Source organism: Dermacentor variabilis, chromosome 1, assembly GCF_050947875.1.
Source record: "Dermacentor variabilis isolate Ectoservices chromosome 1, ASM5094787v1, whole genome shotgun sequence".
In the NCBI taxonomy this organism is placed as follows: domain Eukaryota; kingdom Metazoa; phylum Arthropoda; class Arachnida; order Ixodida; family Ixodidae; genus Dermacentor; species Dermacentor variabilis.
Window position 1 is genome coordinate 218,896,728 of NC_134568.1, and position 26,640 is coordinate 218,923,367.

Genomic DNA, 26,640 nt, shown 5'->3' on the forward strand with positions numbered 1-26,640 from the left:
GCCCAAAACCAGCGAGCGAGCAGCGCAACGAACCCCACCAGCCACTACTGAAGCGGGCAAATTGCTCACTATGTAATGATGATGATATTAGGTTTGATTTTGCCAGTGCCATCTCTCAGTCGCATACTTCAGTTCACAACGCCACCGCTATTCTTATTTTCATTGCACCGTGGAAAGTTCAGTTTCCCTTCTGTAAGATTATATAGGTGTTCTACTTTCATGTCTTGGAGTTCCTTTATTACTTAATTAGGTCCTTTGTTGGGAGATCTTACCGACTAGTTCCCTTACCTCCCACTCCAATTGCTGTTTCTGAAACGAGCCTAGTCTGCGTTTCATTGATTACCTCTACGTGATATCCATCTCTATTCTAAAGCTGCATATTTGTTTGCAAGCACCAGCCTTGATTGGTACGCTTTTACCCTTACTGCATCTAGGTTGGCCTGTTTCTTCTTGCCTAAATTTGCTTTCTCTCATCATATCAAGGAAAATTTTAGACCTCACTAACCTATGATCACTGTTGATTAATGAAAATTATCTAATTAGGCAGAATGAAGTAACCTGAGTAGCTCCATGCGAGAGCAAACAACATTAGTAAGTTGGTTCTGTCTAGCTACGTGGCATTTGCATGTCTTTATTGTTTGGCTGAAGTTACGTGGAACACCCTGTATAGTGAGGATGCCCGACATGGGTGCCATGTTAGCAGACTACGGCTTCTCGCCGCATTTCTGGTGCTCACGAATGTCTTTTGAAACTTCACGTACTACAAGCAGTCTGTGTAAAGGTACCCTAGATATTGGGGCAAGTACTTTTCTGTGGTGAAGGGCATGTTTACAGTAACTGAGAGCAGCTAACAGCAGAGCAGTACTGCCATCTTAGTCAAGTTTTTCACTAATGAAATAGTTTTGGAGAGCACAAAGACATACCTGGGATGCTTCACAGTCATTCACGGTACTTACCTTTAAGTGCCTGATGAATGAATGTCTGCCATGGCGGCTCAGAACCTAAGTTCTGCCATTGGGCACGAGGTCGCAGGTTTGATTTGCAGCTACGACAGCCACATTCTGATGGGACTGCAGTGCAAAAACGCTCATGTACCAAGCATTAATTGTGTGCACATTAACAGATCGTCCCTCATAGTATGTACTGTGTTGGTATGGACCATCAAACCCCATTGATCAATCACTGACGGCGATCATAAGTAGTCAGGTGTTTTTGCTTTGAATAGATAGCAAAAAACATCCTGCCGATATTCACTGAATATTGCTGAGGTCACCAGGAAGCTTTTAAACAATTTTATTTGTACTATCTGACACCTCAAATAGTATACAATAAAACACAAGCATGAGTATAAAAAAAATTGCACTCCAATGTAACTGGATAAGTCAAAAGTGATTGTGTACTAAGCAGAATGAAAGCCATTAATATTTCTCACTACTTTCATTGTTTCCACCCAGACCACACAGATCTGGCAAGTTGTTCATTTTAGTGCATGACTATTTTGCATTAAAACCATCATAAAAAGACTTAATGCCTTTAGGAGAGGCAGCCATGCAGGTTGCCATAGCTCTTTATCAAGGTAAGCAAATTAGCTAAATCCCTGTTCATAATTGTGACACGGTGAGCATGATGAGCGAGAACATTAGAACCTTCCAAAAGTGCCACAATGACTGCTTCACTGGCCTCATGGAGTGCTTTCAGGGCCAGTTTCTGCATCTTAAAATCATCACCAGTTATACGAAAAAGAATCTCGCGCACAACACGAGCAAATGGAAGGCGGGGGATGAGTGTCCTTGTAGATGACTGATGACGCTCAATCTCTCTCAACATTTTGTATCTTGGCTTTCTCACAGCTTTTTTTGGTGCAACCTGCAGGAAACAAAACACCTTGATTACAATGAAGCATGTAAATGCTTAAATGTCATTTTCACAAGCCCTTGTAAAAATTGCAGCTCAGTGCCTAAAAAAGCTGCATTAAGCTTCATGCTTAAACTTCACTGCCTGTATTCCTCCTATCCAGAAGCCAAATTACATGCACTCATCTACTGGCGGCTGAAATAACTTTACGTCACTAGAACGCAGAGGTATAAATTTTAATGTATGAGGTTACAAATGGAAGAACATCTGGCTGAGCTGAAATGCTGTGGCCAACCAGTGACCCATGATGCACTCAATAAAAGCGTTTGCATTCTGTGTGCTGCATGACCCACTGGCAACCAACACACAAAATGTGCCTAGGCTGTTCTGCCATCTATGATTTTAAACAAACTATTATAACTGTCTTTTTGCATTATTAGAGGGGTGGCACTGTTGAAACAAAGGAGCAGAGCGGCAGAAGTATATGAAGTTGGACTTGGTGTACACAAGACTCAACAGTCCTGCAATGGCTGCAACTTGCAGAGTCCCCTCCTGCCATCTAGATGGGTTGTTTTGTTTGCGAAGCAGTAATTACATCCATTCCAAAACGAGTAATTGACAATCATGGCACTATGTTGCTGGCTACAAAGAGCTTGCACAATGCCTGTACTTTAACTCATGGAGTTTGGTTCTTGCATAACATCAAAATTCAAATATAGGAGCACAACACGGATGGCACAGTCAAATTAAGAGAAGGGTTAGGTAAGTCCTAGACTGTAAATATTTCTAAATCGTTATTGTTCAAGGTATGGTGCTGAAAACTTGTAAATACATGTAATTTCATGTGCTTATTTCGAATATGAGCCCCATTTTTGTTTACCTAATGTTTTAATTTGATCTGTCTACCCTAGAACAAGAGTTGCCAGACTTCCAGAAAACACTCCCCCAAGTGCTGACACCAAAAATTTTCAGCAAGTCTCACAACTTTTATTCTAAAGTAGACAGAACAACAAGGTTGGGCTTATTCGATTTCTTGAACAACGCAAGAGCCATTGATACCCTGTTTAACAAAATCTAATTTTTGCAAAGTTCACAAAAAGATAGTCAAGAAAATTTGCATGTAAATGAAATGCTCCTCACACAGATTCAAAAGAAGCATGTAAAGTTAGATATATCTATAAGCTTACTGCAGAATAACTCGAATAATAAAGATTAAAAAACATTTCTATTCCAAGACATAACTCTCCCTTCTTTTAAGGAGTAGTTATTTTTAAGGACAGTTTAAAGTGACACGAAATTTGTGTCATCTTTATTTCTTTATTGGATAGCTGCCGACTCAGTAATTACGCTATGGAGCCCAAACTCTTCAATAGTGCAAGAAATAATTACACTGCCTTTTAATGTGACCAGTTAAAAAGTGCAATTGCCGACTGAAGCACAACTTTGGACGTGAAAAAGGAGACTATCCATTTCACCAAAACTTGATGTGGTGGTCTCGTGCTGCTATATATACCACTAATGCATATACACACACAATGACCGTGCTGCTGAAAGCTTAATTCATTCAGCACTCGAAAGGGCAAGAGGGGATAGCAGGTTCCTCTTTGTTTCCAAGAGAAGTGTACAATTCGAAGGACCAATTTGGCAGCTTTTCGCAACATAGTCATTGCACGGCCTTCAATCCCTGCATCGGGCTGACTGGAGCGCTCCTCAGCTGTTTATAATACCACACGAGCACCTCCCTCACTTCTTTCAATGTGAATAGCCTCCTTTTTCCCACCCAAAGCTGCTACGCTGTACTTGGGCACTTTGAATAGGTCACATTAATAGGCGCTGTAATTCATTATTTTTGTGACAAATAATGTGACAAGAAAAAAGTGTGACACAAGATTTTCGTGTCATTACTCCTATAAGATTGCACATTAATAAAGAATGTCGAAAATGTTGTGCTTCCTGAACTAGTGCAGCAAGTTCAGTGAAATAGGCTGCACATGCACTGGCAGAGATACAGTTAAACCCCGATATGAAGAAGTCTGTGAAATCGACAATTTGCTTCGTTATATTTAAATTTCGTTGTTACTGAAATTCTACCTTTATTGGAAATTAGTACAGTCATGGAACGATCTTTATTACAGAAAAAGGGGCCGCACAATTTTCCGAATTATCGGGCAATTGAAAAAAGCAAATTTGAGAAAACCATTCATTTTGAGAAATTTGGGAGTGGGCAACAAATGACACAGTTTCATGCCACGTACATCAACGATATGTTCACATTGGCTGTAGAATTAAGCGAAGCCAGCCTCACTTTCGCGTGCACTCCACCTCCACCACTGATAGCATCACCCACACTGGGACGAGGCTATCAGTAAAAGCGCCGGCAGCGGGGAGTGAATGCCTCGTCTGCCTCTCGCTCCAGCGGGTCACTGAAATTCAAGATTACGCAACCTCCAATACTAAAGGCGCGTCAAGACAGCTTACATGGTGCCTTGTTGTCGCGGCACACCCACTATTTGCACACGCGGCATGTTACCTCTAACAAAGGGCGCATGGCTGCGTATGCGTTCAGCCGCACTTACAGTCCCGCAAGGCCAAGATGTGTGCAAGAAATTAAGACACGCGCCAACTTACCACCCACTCCGCCCTGCCCACTCACGCGCGCTTTATCGTGTTACCGCGAGCTTGATCCTTTCCCCCTCTATCCCTTTGCTCGTGCGGGAAGGCAGCACTCGTGAAGCCACCATCTTTCTTGTCTTGTCTCACCCGCGCACACTTTCACTCTTATCGCACTTGGACTTATTACGAAACATGGTGCGGATCCACTTCCGCTCGCGGCTTGCGATTTAAGAGGCGCATTTGCAAGCAGCTGCTTGCAATTTAATCATTTGACCAACTGCATCTGCAGAAGTTTCTATTCATTGTCTCGGCATTCCTTTGCAGCGGCAGTGAAATTTCGTTATATTGAACTCGCATACAAACACGTTCCGTTATATTGAGGTTCTAAATACATGGTGTTAAACCAATTTGGAGTTTTTACGTGCGATAACCACAATATGATTATGAGGCACACCGTAGTGGGGACTCCGGAAATTTGGACCACCTGGGGTTCTTTAACGTGCACCTAAATCTAAGTACACTGGTGTTTTCTCATCTCACCCCCATCGAAATGCGGCCGCCGTGGCCAGGATTCGATCCCGTGACCTTGTGCTTAGCAGCCCAAATCCGTAGCTACTATAAGCAACCACGGCGGGTCCAAATGCGTGGTGTTCTATGAACAAGAGGTTATGAAAAGTTAAGTACTTCGTTGTATCGAGAATTTCGTTATATTGAAGTTCTTTATATGGAGGTTTAACTGTATATTTCCTGCAATTCAAATACTCATTCCTCCATGTCTACTAAGCAGCAAGGCCTGATTAACAGAGGATAACAATGGCATTTTCAGCATTGTACCAGACGTAAAAGCACGACTCAGAAGATGTTAACAGGTGACTGCAAATGGGCCTTTTATCTAGGATGAGTTGTGCACCTGTGAGCAAAAGTATATGAACCCAAGAGTTCCGAAAAAATGAACACTCACCACAGCCTACACATGCAAATTATAATTGAGGAATGTTGTTCAACCCTGAACTTGTGAACACCACAGTGTGCTTGTCAGTTTCAGGCTGTGCATCTTAGTTAAGAAGAAATAAGGCTTTAGAGCAACAGCTCTACTACTCCAGGTACAAACCCAGAAAACACCTGGTTCCGTAAATCTGACCTTCAAGCTCAGCCAAAGTAAAAAGACTTAGCCTGCCACTACCGGAAGCTGCTGCATACGCCGCATGGGTGGCCATATTTTGAGAGCAATCTGCGATGTGGACAAAGTGCGCGGTTGAGTGGGCCTCATCTTCAAAGCGATCTGCGATGTGTACAAAGTACTCTGAGTGCTGTTAGCTTTGTATGCGCTATGCTTTCAACACTTAGCTCGTGTTGGCGCGAGACTCAGCATGGTCAATTCGCTCGCTGCTGCTACCCTGCCGAACAGCGTCTGTGTCCCTTCCCAAAACAAGCGAAACTGTGCTATCGCTCAACAAACATGCTTTAACCGTGTTCAACTACGGCAATATTTCAGCAAGCCCTAGATTTTTGTGTACCTTTCCTCATGGATGTTTGCATATGTCTATAGTGCCTCAGGTACTTCAGGTGACACTGACATGCATGAGCCACTTTGAACCCGAACACTACCACTTAAAATTCCACAGAGGATTAGAAAATCTAGCTTAAGATAATGTAGATATAGAGGAGACTGTGTAAAGTTTGTTGTTTGAAATACAAGGGGAAGCATCACAACGAGCTTGCAAAAATAGCCATTTCTAATACTGGAAAATAAAGGAGAGAGAAAAAAAAACATGGTCATTACTGCTCACCAGAAGTGATGCATAAACTAACGTGCGGCTCCTTGGCATGGCCTCAGCAATTGCAACGTTGCAACTGTGCAATCTCGGAGGCCATGCAGCTGTGTAGTGTACGTACTACAGCCACCGCAGTCTGCCGTGCCATGACGAGCCCTCTCGCCACCGATACACAAGCCAGCCCGAGCGCCGGCGGCGTGCTGAAAAATCTCTGATGCAACGTGCTGGGACTTGCATCATCTGCTTATGTGTTGTTAAAAGGCTGCTAAGAAAAAAAAATTATACAATTAACAGTTTTGCCGCTTTTCCAACATTGGTTCCGTGGTACATATTACTCATTTATAACAAATTAGCCAAAGCGAATTCAATTTCGTTGCAGCTGACCTTTAAAGGAGGCAAACACAAGGAAGAGCAAGGAGAGACTAAGTGTTGACATTTGCTTGTCTTTAAAAGCAACCAAGGCTATGACGCCCCAGCACAGCACAGTGCTCCAACACGATTCATGGTTTGGTATGTATTGAACAAAGCCTCAGCTCAGCAACTGCTTCAAGTCCCGCCTTCACTTCATCTCCTTCACAACAAGGAGGCAGACATTAAAACATTATTGTAAACTTCAAGTCATGAGGAAAAAAAGCTGTCATTTGAGTTAAGGACAGCTTTAAGCAATGCTGTTCGTTCATAAGACAGAAGCTGAAAGCATTTTATTTTAATTTTGGCATTTTATTTTAATTTTGATACTCTCCAAACCTCTGCAGCAGTTGGAGCTTATTAGTTTGTAATAAATGCACTTTTTATTTTATTTTTTTGTTCTTCTCTTTAAGATAAATATCTACACTCACCTGCTTGTGTTTACTTGGTGACCGCAAAGTGGAAGATTTATGTCCTTGCCTTTTTGTGCTGAATTTGACAGCGGGCTTTTCTTTTAAAGTCATCGAGCCACTTGAAGTTGAGGCCAGTGTTCTTTCACGTCCTGAAGTGGCATTTTGATGACGAGAGGAACCAGATGCAAGACCCTGCAAATCCTCTTATGTCTTCAACTGAATTTGACAAGGCGTCGCTAGCAATGTTCTTTTAAAGATTTGCAATAAACATAGATATAGAAGAGTAAAACCACAGCTAAGAGGATGCTGAAACAAGACAGTAGGGTTCTTATCTCACACCACCAGAGTGAAATGCATGCACACTATGATTCGCAGCGTGTCGTGTAACAAATCACAGCCCATGTTGCTGCAAAGTGGCAGCCACTGTTGCAGTCATCTTTAAGAGGTAGCTTTAGCTCAGGCCCGACTTTGATGCCGCTTATTCAAATACATGTAAAACGCAAAAACATCTTTCTGAGATAACCCCTCGACCGATTTTACTGAAATTTGTTGCATTTGAAAGAGAAAGCTGAATTCTAGTGACTGTTGGAAGCGGAATTACTATTTAGGGCCTGAATTTTATTAAAATGATATTCAAAAATTCTAGTTTGAAGAAAATAAAAGCACAAAGTTTACAAATTAATAGCACTGAATCAAGAACAGATATCACGATTCTGTAAATTGCATCCATTAGATCATTCAAAGCGGACAAATTCTACATGTCATTTTATATATTACGTGAATTTTTTACGTGTACAAGGGTTCTGCAAAAGCTGTATTTCCATATTGCTAAGTTTTTTTGAAATTCAAGTGTAACATATCAATTTTGTCCACTTTAGATGTACTATCAGATGCAATTCACAGAATTGTGATATCGTTTACCTTGCTGAGCTGAGTTCTAAACTTAATAGTTTAATTTTCTGAAAAGTTTCGATTTTTGCCAATTTTTAATAAAGAATTAATGATCTAAATAAAAGATTTGAAACCAACAGTCACTAGATTTTAAGTTTTTCTTTTAAACGCAACAAACCTCATCAAATATGGTGCAGTGGTTGCCACGAGAAACGAATTCTCTTTTTACGTATATTTAGATAGGAGCACTCGAGCTAAAGCTTCCTCTTAAGTTAAAACTCTTGACCATGGCCTTATATGTCCATAGCTTTTACACCCAAGCCATCTGCAGTGAAACCAGAGCAAAGGAAACGCAAAATAATTTTTTAGCTGTTGCAAAACTTCTTCCAATGGCCAGATTCCCACTAGCATTCAATAGTTGCAAGTTATGATTTTTTTTTGTTTCCAAAGTCAGTGGTGCTTCCTACCCAAATCAAGACTTACCTGTTGACTTCTGGTAGAAAGCTGCGAACTTGTATTAGCTTGTCCTTGCCTCACTCTGCTGAACCCATCAGCAGACTTTTCTTCAGGTGCACTTTTTCCACCATTTTGAACATTTCGCGCCAAGTAATCAGAAGCACGATAAGAAGTACTCCAGAATGACCTGCGAGGTGGTGCAACTACTGGAGTGGCTACTGAAGTCGAATGTGAAGGTGCCCTGGAGCTTGCTACTTTCTCAAGCTCAGGCCTGGACACCTTTCTTGGTGACATTCCTGGAGGCGAGCCAGCTCCACTGATTGCTTGCTTCCTTTTCGTGTTTTCATGTGGTGACCTGGATTTTGTGTTGCCACTCAATGGACTCTGGGGGCTCCTGCATGACCAAAGGTTTGTGATTTCTCCCGTAAGAATGCAAACAACTGCTACACACACATAAAGCTTAAAAATTATGGGCTTTGTGCTTTTTGCCTACACTTGCGACACTTCATGTAACTTTGTTGTTGCAAATATTAGAGGAATCTAATGCAATAATAAAAAAATTAGGCTGAATTGCTTTCTGTTGCAGGCTAACCTACCATGTGAGGCTGTTTATTGTATTAACATAAGCACACTCAAAATGCACACAAATTAGATGTATTCATGAAACAAACCAAAAGTAAGTCACGCCACCAATACAGTGTACTGTGTTGACTAGGTTAGGCTGTCGCAGCTCAGTAACTTAGAGCAACTAGCAACAGACAGTTATGACACCATGGTGCCTAAGCAGTTCATACTATCATGTAAGGCCACAGCAAAAACCTCCAGCTGAATGTAGCACCTTCCACGTGAACGAGCTTGTATTCCTCCTATACAGCCCTATTATTAATTACAACTGACAAGAGAAAAGCCACATTTACAGTAAGTTATAGGGGATACCAGAAAGGAATGTTCTGGAATAATTTTTACCGCAATTGCACTCGTTGCATGCTTAGTTTTTACACATATAAGAGCAATACTTCTAATTGTGGTAGCACTGAGCTTATTTCCCAGCCTTTGTAGGATCCCTATCGTCTTCAGTATCACCTATTGCATTTTGGTAAAAATAATGTCAATAATACAAGCCAAGGCAGTGCACAGAACAGACAAGCCTGAGGAGCAATATTTGCTCTTTTTTTTTTCGACTCTGTTGCATAGAGCTGGCCTGACAAATTCGTCATCTAATCTTTGGCATAAAGAGCACAACAGAAACTGAATTACTGTTTTAAACTATCGTTTCACGAAGGCCCCAAGTCAGAAGACCCATACGCAATTTTAGGTTAACAGACATGAAATAGTGCTAGTACGGAGTTCAAGACACTCGATCGTCTGGAACGCGCGAGGCGCGTGCTCCGGGCTGCGCTGGCGACATAAGCACATGGTACGTACAAAACCGGCAGAATGTACATGCACGGCTACATTTACGAGATGACATGTCTTCTCTCGGCCTGCTGGTCGCAATGCTTTGGCAGCTGCCTTGGCCGTAAGGAGCGCGTTCTAGACAAGTACCTTGTCTCTGAACAATGCATGAACTAATCTAGTACACTGGAACAAAGTTCGAGTTTCATATATGAAACTATGAGCACCAATTCTGGGAAGGTTCTGACTAGTGTTGCAGAAGTCGCGGGGCGCTTATTTTCGTTGCGGGGTGCTTTTTTCGTCGCGACGATAGAACACCAGTCAAAACCTTGCATGAATACTGACCTTGTTAGTGAACGTTGCTGAAGCGCCTGCGACTCGTTACGCAAATCTTCATCATCACTTTCTTTCAATACAGTCGAACTGAGAGACGCCTCCGATGACGACCTTGACATCGCCCACTTTGTAAGAACTCGCCATTTGATGCCGCGTGGACGCGACCGCGACGAGTTTGAGCTGATGCCTGCAACGCTGGTAGTTGAGTGTAGAAAGCGTTGTGATGCCATGTCTATCAAAACTGAGCAGCTTTACTGCGTTGATGGGCATGAGAGTTCAGCAAGCTGCTTGAAATAAGTGTCGGCAGCCACCCGCACCCAACTCTTGCACTTGTTTTACGAACATTGGTTGCACTCGCTACTCTTTGCGTAACACATTTTTAAAAGCCCGCTCCAACAAACGCGGGAAAACGAATATTGCAGAATGCACAATACGCTCCCAGTGAGAAACTCTATGTACGCTCCTAAGTGGAGTTGTATGGATAGATGGATGTTATGAGCGTCCCCTTTGGAACGGGGCGGTGGGTTGCGCCATCAAGCTCTTGCTACTATAGAGTGAGAGACAAGTAAATAAATATGCGGTGGAAATTAGCAAAAGGCGATTGGAGGATTGGAGGCTCAAAAGCAGAGAGGTGACATAAGGTTAAAAGGGTAGGAAGACGTACTTAAAGAAAATTGAGAATTTCAATAACACGCAACACAGGTAAATAAACATAAAAGGCAAAATAAACATCTGAGCATGGTGGTAACTGCCATCACCCCGTTTCAAAGGGCACGCTCCTACCTTCCATCCATCCATTCATCCAACTGCGGTAAGAGGCGATTGGAGGATTGGTGGAAGAAAAGTAGGGAAACGACAAAAGACGGAGACGTACAAAAGCACAGTTCGCAATAGGGGATCAGAAAATTTAGGCGTGGTAGTTCATAGTGTTTTTTTTTTTCATTGTTTAACCTAGGTAGGACATTAGACAGTGCACTCTTAGGCAAAGTTAAAGTGACACCCTTTGGCTTGCTCCTTCTGCCACACAACAATAATCGCCATTTGCCATGATGTGTTTCCTTTCTTTAACGCTGCAAGCCCGGAACTTTCCAGTAACGAACGGCACGCGCGTTATCAGAAGGGGCACTCCAAAGGGTGTGAACTGTTCTATGCCGATAACGCGCGTGCCATTCTTTACTAGAAAGTTCCGGGCTCGCAGCGTTAAAGAAAGGAAACGCATCAAGGCAGATAACGATTATTGTTGTGTGGCAGAAGGGGCAAGCCAAAGGGTGTAACTTTGCCTAATGGCGTTTTTCACTGGTCGATTCGGAGCAGGATTTTTTGCTCCGCGGCAACGAATCCGCATTTCACTGGTCGATCTGGAGCGGGTTCGCGCGTTCCACTGGTCGTTTCGGATCAACTCGCTCCGCGCCGGATCGCTCTCACTTGCTCCGCCGCCGAGACGCGGATTCGGGCGGAAATAGAACGCGTCACATGGCGTCACTTCCGTCTTCAAGCGAAATCGGTACCCGGTCCATGCCCGGTCGGTACGCACAACATTGTGTTGGGCATAGTTTGCGGAACCGGTTTGTGTCACGTGCACGCAGACTTCCTGTGTGATCTCCCGCGGAGCGTTCGTGCGCTCCACTGGCAGACTCGGATTGGTGAAAGCCGAGCGCTCGCTCGAGGATTCAGGCGGCTGCTCCAGATCGACCAGTGAAAAACGCCATAAGAGTGTGAGAACAGTTTACACCCTTTGGCTTTACCCTTCTGCCGCACAAAAATAATCGTCATCTGCCTTGATGCGTTTCCTTTCTTTATCGCTGCAAGCCCAGAACTTTCCAGTAACAAATGGCACGCGCGTTATCAGCATAGAACAGTTTACACCCTTTGGAGTGCTCCTTCTGATAACGCGCGTGCCGTTCGTCACTGGAAAGTTCCGGGCTTGCAGCGATAAAGAAAGGAAACGCATCAAGGCAGATGACGATTATTTTTGTGTGGCAGAAGGGGCAAGCCAAAGGGTGTAAACTGTTCTTAGAGTGTAGGGCCTCAGGAAGCGTGACTGTGGCCGCATCGACATCGGGATTGATACCATCACATTTTAGTATGAGTACAGCCACTGTAGTATGAGCTGTTCCATTGTTTCTACATATTTACCACATACAGTACATGTGTCTTCTTCTTCTTCGTGAAATTTTTCTATAGCTCCGCGTTCTAAGACATTCTGATCTAGATTCAAAGAGTAGGGCGCTGCCTCTTGAGTTATCATGAAACGCTTCCTTCCTGATCTGCTGTTTCCAGTATCGACATAGTTCCACACTATGCTTCTTTTCCATTGAATGTATTCCGCGTTTTTAACCTGTCGTTTAATGCTCTGTTTTCGTCCTCGTGTCTGGCATACTTACTGGTTAGTTTCCTAGTTCTTTTCCGCCTTTGTGAGTCAACGCTCTTTCTGTATAGGTATTTAAATACCTTAGCTGCCCACCTGTTATCGTCCAATTTCCTCAGACGTTTTTCGTATAGGATTTTACTCTGAGCTTCCCGTGCTTCGAACGATACCCAGCCCATATCTCCCTGTACTGCTTCGTTTGTGGTTTTCCCGTGGGCACCTATAGTGCTAACCTTCCCACAGCTCTCTGATTTACTTCTAGTCTAGACTGAAGCTCTGCCCTTAAACACAGGACCGCATTCCCGAAAGTAAGCCCCGGCACAATTACTCCCTTCCAAATACCTCTCAGTACCTCATACCTGTTATATCCCCGCAATGCCCTATGTTTCATTATCCCGGCATCTCTTCGCCCTTTTGCTATGAGAGACTGTTCGTGCTTTTCCGTGTACATCTGCCCTTTGTTTATCCATACCCCGATATATTTGTATTCGGCCACTGGGGGTATTTCATGGCCTTGTATTGTAAGCTCCTGATCAGTTGTATCGTTGAAAAACATCCCACCGGACTTAGCTGCACTAAAACTGAAACCTAAACTGTCTCCTTCGTCTCCACAGTAATTAACCAGTGTTTGCAAATCTTCCTGGCTATCTGCTAACAGTACAATATCGTCCGCATACATTAAACACGGTAGTCGTTGCTCAACAACCTTTCCACCTAATCTGTACGACAGATTATACCCTAGATTGCTTTGTTGTAACCTTCTTTCCATGCTTATCATATAAAGCATGAACAGCAGCGGAGATAGAGGACAACCTTGCCTTAGTCCTTCGTGTACCTCGACAGTTGTCGTACTCTTAATTCCTTCCCATGTTATTTCAACATCATTTTCTCGATATATTTCCTGTAGAAAATCATTTACCTCATGACCGATACCTTCATCTTTTAATATGTTCCGCAGGAGTTCCCTGTTCACGTTGTCGTATGCACCGCTTATGTCCAGGAAGGCTAAATACAGAGGTCTATTTTCCGCCTTAGCTATTTCTATGCACTGGGTAAGCACGAACAGGCTATCATCTAAGCGCCTACCACTTCTGAACACGTTCTGAAGTTCTCCGAGTATTCTATTACTTTCTACCCATGGCTGCATTTTTAATTTCACCGCCTGCATCGCCAGCCAGGGGCGTAGCCGGGGGGGGGGGGGGCTTATGGGGCTCCAGCCCGCCCCTAAATTTTTTCGTGCTGTCCATGCTCCGCCGACCAAAGCAACCCCCGGCGCTGGAAATCATTCTGGATTTTGTCTAGAACATCTTTTTCACGCTCGAAAAGCCATTTCACCGCGAAAATTGCGAACTCGGGCTGGATTTCGCGGTAACGCCCATGCCCCGGGAGTCACATAACGTAAGCAGCCCCATCCGAGCACAAAGTTTCAAGGAAGTTTTGATGGCGAACGGGCTCGCCGCGGCATCTCGCGGAGGCCGCGGGATCTACACTCTATCATGGAATCTACGGAGCGCGTGGATGTAAATTCCAAAACTTTATGGGTATATAGTTCTCATAAACTTTTGATGTGGAAGATGCATTGACATTTCCAACCGTGATTTTCAATTGCGGAACTGCAATTGAAAATTATGTTCCCATATATATTTGACGCCAAAGGTTTATTAACTTTCCAATGTCGTACATCGGGCCATACAACGAGACAAGCCAGACAAGTTGACAAAGCCCGCAACGAGACCCGATGAGACGAAGCGTTGTGGTGGTTCATTCGTGCCGTCATGTCACATAAAAATATCAACATTTTTTTCACCTGCACCAAAACATCCAGTGAAGACACTAAAGCCAGCCAAGGTAAATACGTTCTTATTTATTTTTTATACTTTGACATTTAGTCGCGAGGACACATTGAGCCTCTTCAATTTTTTTTTGTTCTCGCTCCCCGCGGGTTGCCAGAGCCAGCCAGAGCGCATGCGTTTTTCTCGCGTTGCCCATACCACCGGCGGCGCATTTCGGTGCGCGTTAGGTTTTCTCTGGCCGAGTGCATTTTCGCCTGGCAGAGTTTTGGACGCTTTCTAGCTAGCAGACGAGAAAAAGAAACAATGGTTGCTCGCCGCCATCACTGTGGCGACTCAACGGATTTCACCGTATTCGCTTGAGCGCAACCTCTCCAGAACGTCTTGTCTCGCCGGTGGAGGATACCGAGCAGTATGCGCATGGTTCATGGTGGACCAAGCGCCTCGTGTTTTCTTCGATATTCCTTTATTAGCCACATTAGTTGCCCAAAGTAGGCATTCGATTGTGATCAACATACTTCGCGTTTTTTTTTTTCATTACGGTGCCCCCGGCCCACAAGAAGAAAAAAAGAAGACGTTGTTGCGGCGCAGCTAATTGTCGCATGGTGAAAGTTCTATGTTGTTACTTCTTTTGCGGGAAGTAATGGGCCATGGGACGCTTCAGCTGCCGGATACTCTTACTATATTATTGCGATAGCAATTATATGGACACTCTAGGCACTTTCCTTCCATCACCGTCGCCGTCATGTTTCGCATAAAGTCCAAGGGCGATAACATCGTGACCGCGCGCCGCATGCTCTATGTGCGAGTGAAAGCGTGTGGGGGGTGGGGGGAATGGATGAGCCGACGATGGTGGCTCAGTCTTGTGTGCGCAAGGGAGAAAAGTCAGGAGCAAGCGCGCCGCCTTCCGTCGTGCGCGATACATCGGGGGGAGTGGATGGAATGGGGGAGGGATGTAGGATTCTGTGAATCTGTGATTGCGCAACATGTTTATTTGCCTTGTTTGACCCATTATATACCGTGACTTTTTCTTAGATACGTAGATTTATTGGAGACTTTTACGATGTTTAGATATCTTGTTGCGAGGTTTTGTGCATATGTGCAGTGAACTTTCTTTCCAGTGGCACATTTTTGCCCTTTATCAAGCTGTATCTTCGCATTTGTATATTCCATTGTATCTTCGCATTTCTAATGTACGAGGGCGAGTCAAATGAGAGCCTACCTACCCTGCGCCAATATGGTTCTGTTCATTATCTGCAAGGCCTGCGCGTAGCACACAGGCATCTCCCATTTACAAAAGTGACACGCAGGTGTGAGGATAAATGTTGTTTAATGCGCTCATACACTGGGTTGAACATCCATGGTTGCGTGACGTAATGGACGCTCCAGAAGTTGAGCAGTGTGGTGCCGTGAGGTTTTTGACAGCTGAAGGTGTTTCCCAAAAAGAAATTAGTCATCGTATGGCTGCTGTGTACATTGAACATTGCATTGCATTTGCCACTGTGAAGCGTTAGAACAAACGGTTCAAAGAAGGACGTGAAAGTTACAAAGACGATCCCAGACCGGACCAAAGCCCATCGTGCAATCACCCCTAAGAAAATGGCAAAGGTTGATGAGCTGATGACACAAGAACGGAGGATAAGCATCGATGAACTGGCAGAGCGTGTGAACATTAGTCACGGTTCGGTTCACCGTCACCGTTCACGCCATAATTCATGAACATCTCGGTTATCGCCTCTTGTGTGCGCAATGGATGCCCAAGATTTTGAACAACCGCCAGAGTACGAAGAGAGAGAGAGAGTAAAACATCTTTATTAATAATATTTGAATGGCGAGAGCAGTGTGGGAGGAAAACTCAGTCCAGGGTCCCTAAGATGATTCCGGCGATGTTTCGAGCCCGTTGTATCGCAGCTCGGAGGACCTCGGGAGGTCCGTCGCGGAGGGCATCGTCACACAGCTCTTTGTTGCGTAGGGGGTAAAGGAGAGTTGGCAAGGGAGGAAAGAGGTTTGCAGTGCACTCAATCGTGACGTGGAAGATTGTGGGCGAGCTGCCACAGCCAGGGCAACGATCTGCATAACAGTGTGGGTAGAATTTATTGAGAGAAACAAGATTTGGAAAAGTTGCGGTTTGTAACTGGCGTAATGCCACTGCATCCTCCCGCGAGAAGGACGGCGGTGGTGCGGCGTGGGTGCGACGAATGCGTGTATAATGACGGAGTATGTCTTTGTAACGGAGCAAGGGATCCCCCCACTCTGAACTAGTCGCCTCACCACGCCGAGTCGCCCGGAGGGAAATTTCTCGGGCAACCGCATGTGCGCGTTCGTTACCCGGCAGCGAGGACCACGGGTCCAGAGTAAGTGGATTCGGGGAGGTGTACGTGGTTGGTGTATTTTGTGGGATCTGTTTGAGAATTTGGTGCGCCGCTCTCGGGATGCCATGTCCTGATAGGAACGCCCGGCATGCCTGTTACGAGTCCGTCAATATATACACTTCCTCAGGAACACGGATGGCGTATCGAATTGCAAGAGCAACACCGAGAATTTCTCCGTAAGCGGCATTTGTTCCGCGCATTGCAGCAGAGTCTCTCAGGGATTCGGTGCCATCCAAAACTACCGAGGTATAGCCCTCTTGAGTGCGTGATGTGTCCGTGTATAAAGTATGTGTTTCCGGGATGTTTGCAAGCATGCGGCCAATGTATCGTACACGGGCTTTGCGCCGCCCTTTGTCATGCTCGGGGTGCATATTACGTGGCAATGGATGAGTACTTAGTGCTTGGCGTATCGCTAACAAGATCGTTGGACGGGTTTCAGACTCAAGGGGTGGGACAGAGAATCCTAGCCGTGTGAGAAGATGGCGGCCAGTAGGAGTGAGTAGGAGGCGCTGGAGATGGCTGACCCAATGTGCCTCTAGCAGCTCGGCTAGTGAGTTATGTGTCCCTAAGTTAAGGAGACGGCGTGTGGAAGTATAGTTCGGGAGGCCATGGGCCAGCTTCGTCGCTTTGCGAATCATTGCGTCTATGCGAAGTTGTTGCGCTTGGGTCAACCGCTGAAATGGGAGATGGTATGTAACGCGGCTGATCACGCATGCCTCCACCAAGCGGAGCAGGTCCTCTTCTCGAAGGTCCGAGCGCCTGTTGGAGACCCTCCGGATCATGGCCAGAATTTGCTCAATCTGTCTGGATAGAAGGGAAACAGTGTAGTTTGACCTTCCATCCGCTTGGACGTGTAGGCCGAGGATACGAGCACGATTAACCTGTGGTATCGGTGCACATGTGCCATCCACGTGCACAGTGATAGGGGGAGTAGAGGAACGGCTCCGGGGGCGAATGATTATGAGCTCCGACTTTTCCGGAGCACATCTTAAGCCGCATTTTCTCGCGTACTCGGAAACTGTATCGACTGCTTGCTGCAGTCGGTCCTGGATGGCTCCGTCGGAACCCCGTGTCGACCAGATAGTAATGTCGTCCGCATAAATAGCGTGAGCTACATCGGGGATCTGGTCGAGTAGACGGGGGAGCCCTGCGAGCGCGATATTGAATAGAGTAGGGGAAAGAACTGAGCCCTGGGGTGTCCCACGTCCTACAAGGCGAATCGTACCGGATCGATGCGGTCCCATTCCTACGGTGGCTGTGCGATCTCGAAGAAATGCGCGGATATAGTTGTACATACGAATTCCAGAGTGTGAATGTGCAACATTGCGGAGGATGAGGTCATGTTCAACATTATCGAATGCCCCTTTTAGGTCTAAGGCGATGAGTGCTCTCGTTTGGGCGGACGACGGAGGTCCTATGACTTCCTCCCGCAATTGTAAAAGCACATCTTTGGCAGACAGATGAGCCCGATATCCGAATTGAGAGTTAGAAAAGAATGATTTTTCTTCGAGGAAGGGCTGCAGACGCCGCAAGAGTACATGCTCCATGAGCTTACCAATGCAGGATGTTAGGGAGATGGGTCGTAAGTTTTCAACCTTAACAGGCTTGCCCGGTTTGGGGATCAGTGTGGTGTCGGCGTGTCGCCATGCTTGGGGAAGCATGCCCTTGCGCCAGCAATCATTGAATATATGGATGAGGTGGTTAATATCCGCGTCACTGAGGTTACGAACGGTGGCGAATCGAATGTGGTCGGCTCCCGGTGCCGTGTTGGGGCGTAGGTCTTGTAGGACCACCCGCACCTCGTCAGATGTGATGTCTGCATCGACCAATTCGTCCGCCTCGCCTACATAAGGATAGTCAGGGTACTGCGGCGGCGGGCCTGCGGGTATGAAATGCTTCTCTAGCTCTCTGAGGAGTGTCGAGACATCGTCCCTGTACTCGTGCATTAGGATGTGCAGCTGTTGAAATGTTTTTCCCTTTGTTGTGGTGGGATCTGTGAGTGAGCGAAGAATCGACCACGTTTTTGCTGTGCTCAATGTGCCTGAGAGGCGATCGCAAAATCCTCGCCAGTTATTCCTCCTAAGGATCTCTGCATACTCCTGAGATTCCCGTGTAATTTGATCTGTACGTTTCCTAAGTTTGCGGTTGAGGCGTTGTCGTTTCCATCGTCGTGTCAACCCTCTGCGGGCGTTCCAAAGATGAAGTAAATGCGAGTCTATGTCTGGTGTCTCGGTTGTGGTGCGCACTGTGCTCGTGGTGGCCTCTAGATCTTGTGCGAGAGAGTCAAGCCAGCGTTCGTACCCTTGGCGCTCAGGTGGGTCCTGGCGACGTTCCCTGAATTTCGCCCAATCCGTTATACGCACATTTCGCTCGGGCCTGCGCGCACCCCGTAATGACAAGGTAGTCGCTACAATGTAGTGGTCACTACCAAGGTGCTCCTCTAAAGGCCCGTGCGCAACGACTGGGCCAGTATTGCGCACGAAGGTAAGGTCAAGGCAGGTGCCACGTGATACGCTGTTGCCCATCCGAGTGGGGTGCTCTGGGTCGGTGAGCAGTGTGTATCTCATGTTACACACGGCATTCCATAAGCGGGTCCCTTTAGCCTGCGATTTAACGTAACCCTATGCAGTATGCGGAGCGTTAAAGTCGCCGGCCGCCACACAAACACGTCCAAACCTACCAAATTCTGTTAATAGGTGCTGAAAACAGTGCGTTCGCGAACAGGGGGAACTGTATGCATTGAGTATAAACAGACTCTCGCTGCGTTTACCTTGCGTAATTATTTCCAATATTTGGTGAGGAATGTCAATGTTAGTGGTATGCATGCGACATGTAACATGTTTCGAAACTAAGGCTCCCACAAGAGGAGAGACACCCGAGAGCGTGCTGTAGCCGGATAAAGAAGGGGTGCAATTGACTTGCTGTAAGAGGATGACATCGGGGGGGTTCGTGGATATGGCGATATACGGCTGTAGGGAACCTCGTTTTCGGCGGAATCCCCTGCAATTCCACTGCCACACCACTAGTTGCTCCGCGTTACGCGGCGCCATCATCATCGCGAGAGGAAGCAGGCGGTCGTGCATAGGGATGCGGGCGCCGGGTGCCCGCATTTGAAGGTTGCGGCCGAGAGCCTTGGTCGGAAAGCGTGCTTTCGTTGTTACCGCTAAGCTCAGGAACTTGCATGCGTGCGAAAGCGCACTCTATACATGATTTCACTTGCTCCGTAATCCCTATTTGAAGGGCCTCCAATTGGCATTCTATCCTGTCCAGAGCCGCCTGCATACTAGTGCTCATCATCATAAAAACTTTATTGTAAGACTGAGGAGTTTGGAGCACGCAGGCTCCCGGGCCCCCGCACGACCCCACTGCACTCAAGCGTTTATGTTGCTTCGCTCCATAACGCTGGCAGCCCGATCAGTAGCCATGGTCTGCACGACCGGGTCTCCAGAGCGCAGCAGGGTCTCCCAGTCCTCCCAGGTCTTCAGGTGCTCGAGGCCCCGCGGGGGAGGATCCGCCGGGCAATGAGAGAGGATGTGGAGAGCAGAAGCGCGAGGTTCGGGACAGAGATTACAGGCTGATGTGAGGAAAAGTGGGTGATAGTCAGAAAGAGTCAGAGGAGATGCGAGAGTGTGAGTTTGTAATCGGCGCCAAAGGGTTGCTTGTCGATTGCTAAGGGATTTGTGCGGTGCGGGGTACAGCTGACGCGCCGCCTTGGAGGCATTCGTCAGCTCGTTGAAAGTGTGCGCGCGCTCCTTCGTGAATCCCGGATCGGAGGCCGCAAGAGCCCGGTTTACAGGACCTCGGGCTAAAAGGTTGGCGGCCTCGTTTCGAGGATTCCCGCAGTGCGCGGGCACCCAAATCAGCTCCACATGACGGGGCGGGGGTGCATTGGGCGAGTCCAGTATGCAAAAAGCAGGGACGTGGACTCGGCCTCGTGCGAAATTTAGGATTGCAGTTTTGGAGTCTGATAAAACATACCGTGCTTCTGTGTTGATGATAGCTAGGGCAATGGCGGCTTCCTCTGCAGCTTCGGGAGAGGTGTCTGGGGGGAGTGTGTGCGTTCCAATCGGAGAGAGAGTGTGATCCACCACGACAGCGACCGCTTCATCACCCTTGCAGGCTGCGTCTACCCATACGGCGTCCGGTTCCGAGCCGTAGTAACGGTGCAGCGCTGTAGCTCGAGCTCTGCGGCGCTTATCGTGGTGGTCGGGGTGCATGTTACGGGGTAGTGGCTTAATGAGCAGTTCGCGGTGTAAGGGTTTTGATATGGGGCGTAATGTCGGATCGTTGGCTGGTATCCGGATTCCAAGGGAGTGCAGTATGTACCGGCCAGTGTTGGTTTGTGTGAGACGAAGGTATTGTGCTTGGCGGTGCGCGCCTACAAGTTCCCCGATTGTGGTGTGGAGGCCTAATTGTAAGAGTCGGTCGGTAGGTGTACTTTTGGGAAGGTGGAGGGCGACTTTGTATGCCCGGCGAATAAGAGCGTCCATGGCGTCAGTTTCACGCCGAGAGAGCTTGAGATAGGGGGTGGAGTAGAGTACACGGCTGAGTATAAAGGCGTGAACAAGTCGGCATAGATCACGCTCCCTCATGCCTCTGTGGTGGCCCGAGACCCGGCGGATAAGGTGCGAGATCGTCCCTACTACCTGCCTGAGTCTCCGGAGTGTAGTCCTGTGCTTTCCATCACTCTGGATATGCATACCAAGTATCCTGAGGGTTTCGACCTCTGGTATCGGTCTACCGTCCAGCTCGATGACGATGGGGGAGCAGGGCAAGTTGCGGTTCTTGGGACGAATGCACAGCAGTTCGGACTTCTCTGGGGAACAAGAAAGTCCTACGCTAACTGCATAGTTTTGGGTCAGATTGGTGGCTGCTTGGATGGTGTCCTGTATGGCGCCATTACTGCCATGGGTAGTCCATAGTGTAATGTCGTCTGCGTAGAGAGTATGTTTCAGGTGAGGAACGGTTGCCAATTGTCGCGCTAGGGGGATGAGTGTGATATTAAATAAGAAAAGTGAGAGGACGGAGCCTTGCGGGGTGCCTACGCTTTTTAGTGAGTATATGGGGTAGGTGAGCGGGCCGAAGTGAAGCTCGGCCGTGCGTGCTGTGAGGAATGCCTGAATGTAGGTGTACGTACATACGTGCGCCCACATTCAGTGGGGAGAGTGCAGTCATGATCGCGTGATGTTCGACGCGATCAAAGGCTTTGGATAAATCCAAAGCCAGGACTGCCTTGGTGTGGCTTGGAATGAGCGGATCGAAGATGTCATGGGTGATTTGCAACATGGCGTCTTGTGTGGACAAATGGGGGTGGAATCCCACCATACTGTGAGGGTATAAGTCATGGTCTGTCATGTGCTGTGCGAGCCTCGCTGGTACCACATGCTCGAAAAGCTTTCCGAGACACGAGGTTAGCGAGATTGGGCGAAGGTTTTGGAGTGTTAGTGGTTTGTTGGGCTTCGGAATGAAGATTACCTTTGCGTGTCGCCAGGACTGGGGGAGGGTGCCCTCTTTCCAGCACTGGTTGAAGTACTCCGTGATGCGAGTAATCGATTGATTGTCCAGATTACGAAACGTTGTGTTGGTGACCTCGTCGGGGCCGGGCGCGGAATTGGTGCGGAGAGTCATGAGGGCTGCTCTGACCTCCGCCTCTGTTATGTCGGTGTCGAGTTCGGGGTTCGGCTGTCCTGTGTATGAGGGGAGAGGAGATGGTATGCCAGGTGAAGTGTATGTGTCGCGGAGTGTACCCAAGAGAGCATCGGGGTTGTCCATGTGTGTGTGTATGAGCCGGGTGACGTGGTGCTGGGTGGTGTTTTTTGTTTTCGATGGATCGATGAGGTGTCGGAGGAGGTGCCACGCCCTTTTGGTTGTCAGTTTGCCGGCGATGCCGTCGCATACTTGCCCCCAATTTGAGCGGCAGAGCTCCTCCGAATGTAGTTGAATTTGGGATTGTAAAGCGGCTAAGCGTTTCTTTAGTGTTCTGTTATGTTTACCCCGTTTCCACCTTTCTAGGAGGTTGTGGTAGGCCTCCCAAAGGTGGGCGAGTCGGGTGTCTAGTGTCGGGGTGTCTGTGGTGGTTTCAATCAGCTGCGTATGGTCTTGGATGTCAGTCTGAAGAGAGTCTACCCAGTCGGTGATGTCGGTGATGGGGTTTTCAGGGAGGGCAGTCCGCGCGGTGCGGAGAGCGTCCCAGTTAATGAGTTTGTGTGTCATGTAGGCGTGGCGGGGTGGCTTGAATGGGACAGTGACTTGTATCATGTAATGATCACTGCCCAGTGTGTGTTGTGTTCTCGTCCAGGTCACATCACGGAGGGAGCGGCTGATCACCAGATCCGGGCTAGTGTCCATGCTGACACTGTTGCCGATTCGCGTAGGCATCTGAAAGTTGTTGTGGACGGAAAGTTGGACGTTCCGCATGAGCAGCCAGAGCCTGCGACCTCTGTGTGTGGTTGTTTTATATCCCCAGTCAGTGTGCTGGCTGTTGAAATCCCCACCGATTAGTACGGGGTGCTTCCCTGCTAGGCGGTACAACTCTCGAAGGAGGGAGTCCAACGAGGCCATCGGTTGGGATGGGGGGTGGTAGATATTGGCAGTAAAGATGGATGGGAGTGTATGTGTATGATGGATAATTTCGGTGATCACGCAGGGCGTCTCTGATGTGATGTAATGTGTCTTGTGTGTTAAAGTGCGGTGTACAAGTGTGGACGCCCTGGGTCTGTTTGTGGTGTCAGAGTGTGTGGAGTTGTAACTGGGGAGTGTGGCCTGATTGGCGGTATCTTGGAGAAGAAGGACTTGGGGTTTTGGGGAAAGTGTGGGAAGTAGAAGCTGCAGGGGCGCTTGCTTGCCCCGGAAGCCGCGGCAGTTCCAGGTTATGATGTGAAGGGAGTTATTGTTGCCCCGTCCCGCCATATTGGAGCGTAGAGGGATGGATAAGAGGGGTTAGTCTCGCGTCTATTGGGATGTGGGGTTCCATGGCAGTTAGTTGTGCTGTGGGGAGAAGGGGGGTAGATAGCGGGGGGAGCTGCGTGAGGCGTGCTTCGAGGAGGTTGACCATTTTCTGAAGTATAGATTCCATGCAGCGTTCCAAGTGCGTCTCCACTTTCGTAGTGAGGTCAGTGATGAGAGCATTGAATTTGCTTTCGAGGCGAACCTCAATCTCTTTGAGTTTTTTGTCAAATTGGTCGGAGAGGTCTTTCAATTTGGAGTCGACATCGATCGGCTCGGAGGTGAGGGGTGGAGCAGTGATACGTTGTTTTTTTTGAGGGGGGTGATTGAGAGGGAGCGGTGTTGGTTTGTGATAGAGTAGGAGGTGAAGTTGGGGGGGAGTGAGAAAGAGTAGGAGAGGGAAGTGAGCTCTGAGTGAGGACTGTGAGGCGTCTTACCTCCTCCCGCAGGGCCCGAAGCTCCCCTTCGTTGTGGTCCGGAGTTTTCTGGGCGGGGGCAGGCGGCGATTTTCTTGCACGGTCGGCCCAGGTGAGGTCCTGCTGGGGTTTGTGGCTACGGTCGCGTGAAATGGAGCGCGCAGTGCTTGCACTGCGCGATGACTTTCGCGGGGCTGGCTTCTGCTCCCGGGTTCTTAACTGGCGTGCGGTGGTTGGCTGGGTGCGTGGCGGCGGGCGTGCGTACCGGTCCTTACATTGAATATTCCCAGTATGATGCTCGTCCCCAAAGACAATGCACTTGGGTGTACAGGTTGGGGGTTCCGTTGGCGTGTGCTTGTCACCGCAATGTGGCAACATCCGCTAGTTGGGACGGGACAGACATCCTGGCGGTGTCCCATACGGCGGCAGTTGTAGCAAGCCTCCATTTTTGGTCGATGAGGAAAGCAAGTGTGAATACCCGCCCAAAAGCGGACAGCCTTTGGCAGGGGGCCGGTGGCGAAAGTGATAATAATGGATCGCTTTTTCCCGAAGGGCCGAGCATCAATAATTGGTAGTTGAGGATTGAAGGGAATAAGTCCTTGCAGGATTTCACCGTGCGACTCACCACTGTGGGCCATGTGAATGACGCCCCTCACGGCATCATCGGGCGGAGCGAGGTATGTGGTGACATCATTTGCGCTCATGCCGATGCGGATTGACGTCATTTGGGCATAAGCTCGAGCCTCCTCTGGAGTGCTGATCGTCAGGGTATTGTTTGTTGGATGCAGCCGCACCTGGTCCTGAGCGAGTGCTTCCTGCAGGTGGATTTTCGTCGCATCACAGATTGCTGCGAAGAGCGTTCGAGGGGTCTTCTTGCTTACGTCCAAACCGCCGCGTGGTCGGACTACGATCTTCAAGTCTCCCCGCGGGAGTTGCGGGAGAGGCGCGTGTCGCGTACGGAGCGGGCGCTGCGCAGCTGGCGGCGCCGCAGCTCGGGATATCTCGGCGGTTGAATGGCCGTCGCCGCCCTTGGGTTCCGTTTGGGGAGAGTGAGTGGCAGTCGCCGGGCGGTGCTGTTTGCGGAGACGCCTTCGGCGGGGTCGATGTCAGTGCCGTTTACTTGGTATTCCATGGCTGGGTGGGCTGTGGGGGTCATGGACGCTAGGCCTAAGACAGGCGTAGCCTCGGCGTCCACCAGGGAGACGGAGAAAAGGCCGAAAAATCCGACCCTGGCGGGATAGTGACTCCCAGGTGGGCTCAAAATGGGCGGCTCACCTTCCCGGATACGATGGTGGCGATGTAGAGAGGCTCAAGTCGAAATGACCGGTCGCTGTGGACTTCGAAGCAGGAGCCCATACACAGCGCGTCCGCTCGCAGCGATACCGAAACCACCTCCTCCATACTAGTGCTCATGTCTGCCACCAGCGCGTCCATTTGTTTTTGCAGGCGCTCACAGCGGGCCTCCATGTCACGACGTAGGCGGGCTATTTCTATTAGAGGATCGGGATTTGGTAACGAATTGGTAATAGGGGAAGGAGTAGAGAGAGATTTACGGGGCGGAGCGAGCTGTGGGAGACCCTCCGCCCGACCTACCTCCCGAGGCGCCTCCATTGCTGTTTTCTTCTCCGGGGTCCGCTGCATCCCTGAAGGGACCAGTGTCACCTTGGCTGGGGCGTTGGTCTGAAGGGCCTTCTTGTAGGGTTGTTGGGAAGATGGGGAAGGAGGGCGGTTCTCTGGGAGGTGCACCGATGCCTCGCGGGATCGGGACCGATACTTGAACTTGCGACGGGATCTCGAACGGGTCTCCGACCGGACTTTTCTGGTCTCCTTCGTTGGGGCGCGCGACGTTCGGGTCTCCGCCGTATCTGTGGTAGTGGTCGGGTCGCTGGAGGGTTGGAGTTCACGCTGCTCTTTCTCGAGAGCTTTCCGCACCCAAGCTTTGTTCAGTGTCTGCCTAGCACGCCGCGGGCAGTTTGGATCCGCTGTAGGGTGGGTCCCGTCACAGGATCTGCAGTGTGGGGTGCACGGATGTGACGGGGTGGGGTTGTCAGTCCCGCACGTCGCGCAAATGACTACGTGCGGCGTAGGACAGTAATCAGCCCAATGGCCGAGCTTGTGACATATCTTGCAAACCAGTAGGCGGGGTCGATGGGGGTAGCAGCGGAGTTCTGCACCACAGAAACGCACGTATAGCGAGGCACTTTAAGTCCTTCAAATGTTACCAACGCAACGTTGGTTTGACCCATCATTCGCGCTCGAAGTAATTGAGTTCCAGGAGCCACAAGCTCATCCACTAGCTTGGAAGACGGTGTGCCGGGCAAAAGGCCAGGAACAATTCCCTTGCATGAGTTGTCTGGGGCCGCAAAATATGTCGTGATGGGATAGACCCGCTGACCAAGGTTCAGCTCCCTCACCTTGTACAATGCGTCGGCTACGTGTGACTGGGGTGTGCTGATGATTGCCAAGTTCTGCTGAGGTCGCAGTCGGAATATGATGTCCTGAAGATCGCCGGTGGTCAAGCCGGCTGCACTCCATAGAGAACTGGCGAGTTCTGGGCGCGTCCATTTATCGAGGCAAAGTCCTCCGTGAGGCCGCAGAATTATCTTTT

General features: G+C 48.4%; 1 protein-coding gene across 1 annotated transcript; it reads right to left on the reverse strand.

Moving 5' to 3' along the window:
• Window positions 1–1,276: 1,276 nt before the first annotated feature.
• Window positions 1,277–10,619, reverse strand: LOC142557336 (uncharacterized). Its single transcript, XM_075669096.1, has 4 exons — window positions 10,151–10,619; window positions 8,438–8,804; window positions 7,082–7,255; window positions 1,277–1,866 (listed from the first exon to the last, which is right to left on the reverse strand). Exons 1-4 carry the CDS (start codon window positions 10,369–10,371, stop codon window positions 1,534–1,536), a joined length of 1,095 nt encoding a protein of 364 aa, XP_075525211.1. The 5' UTR covers window positions 10,372–10,619; the 3' UTR covers window positions 1,277–1,533.
• Between the last annotated feature and the right edge of the window lie 16,021 nt (window positions 10,620–26,640).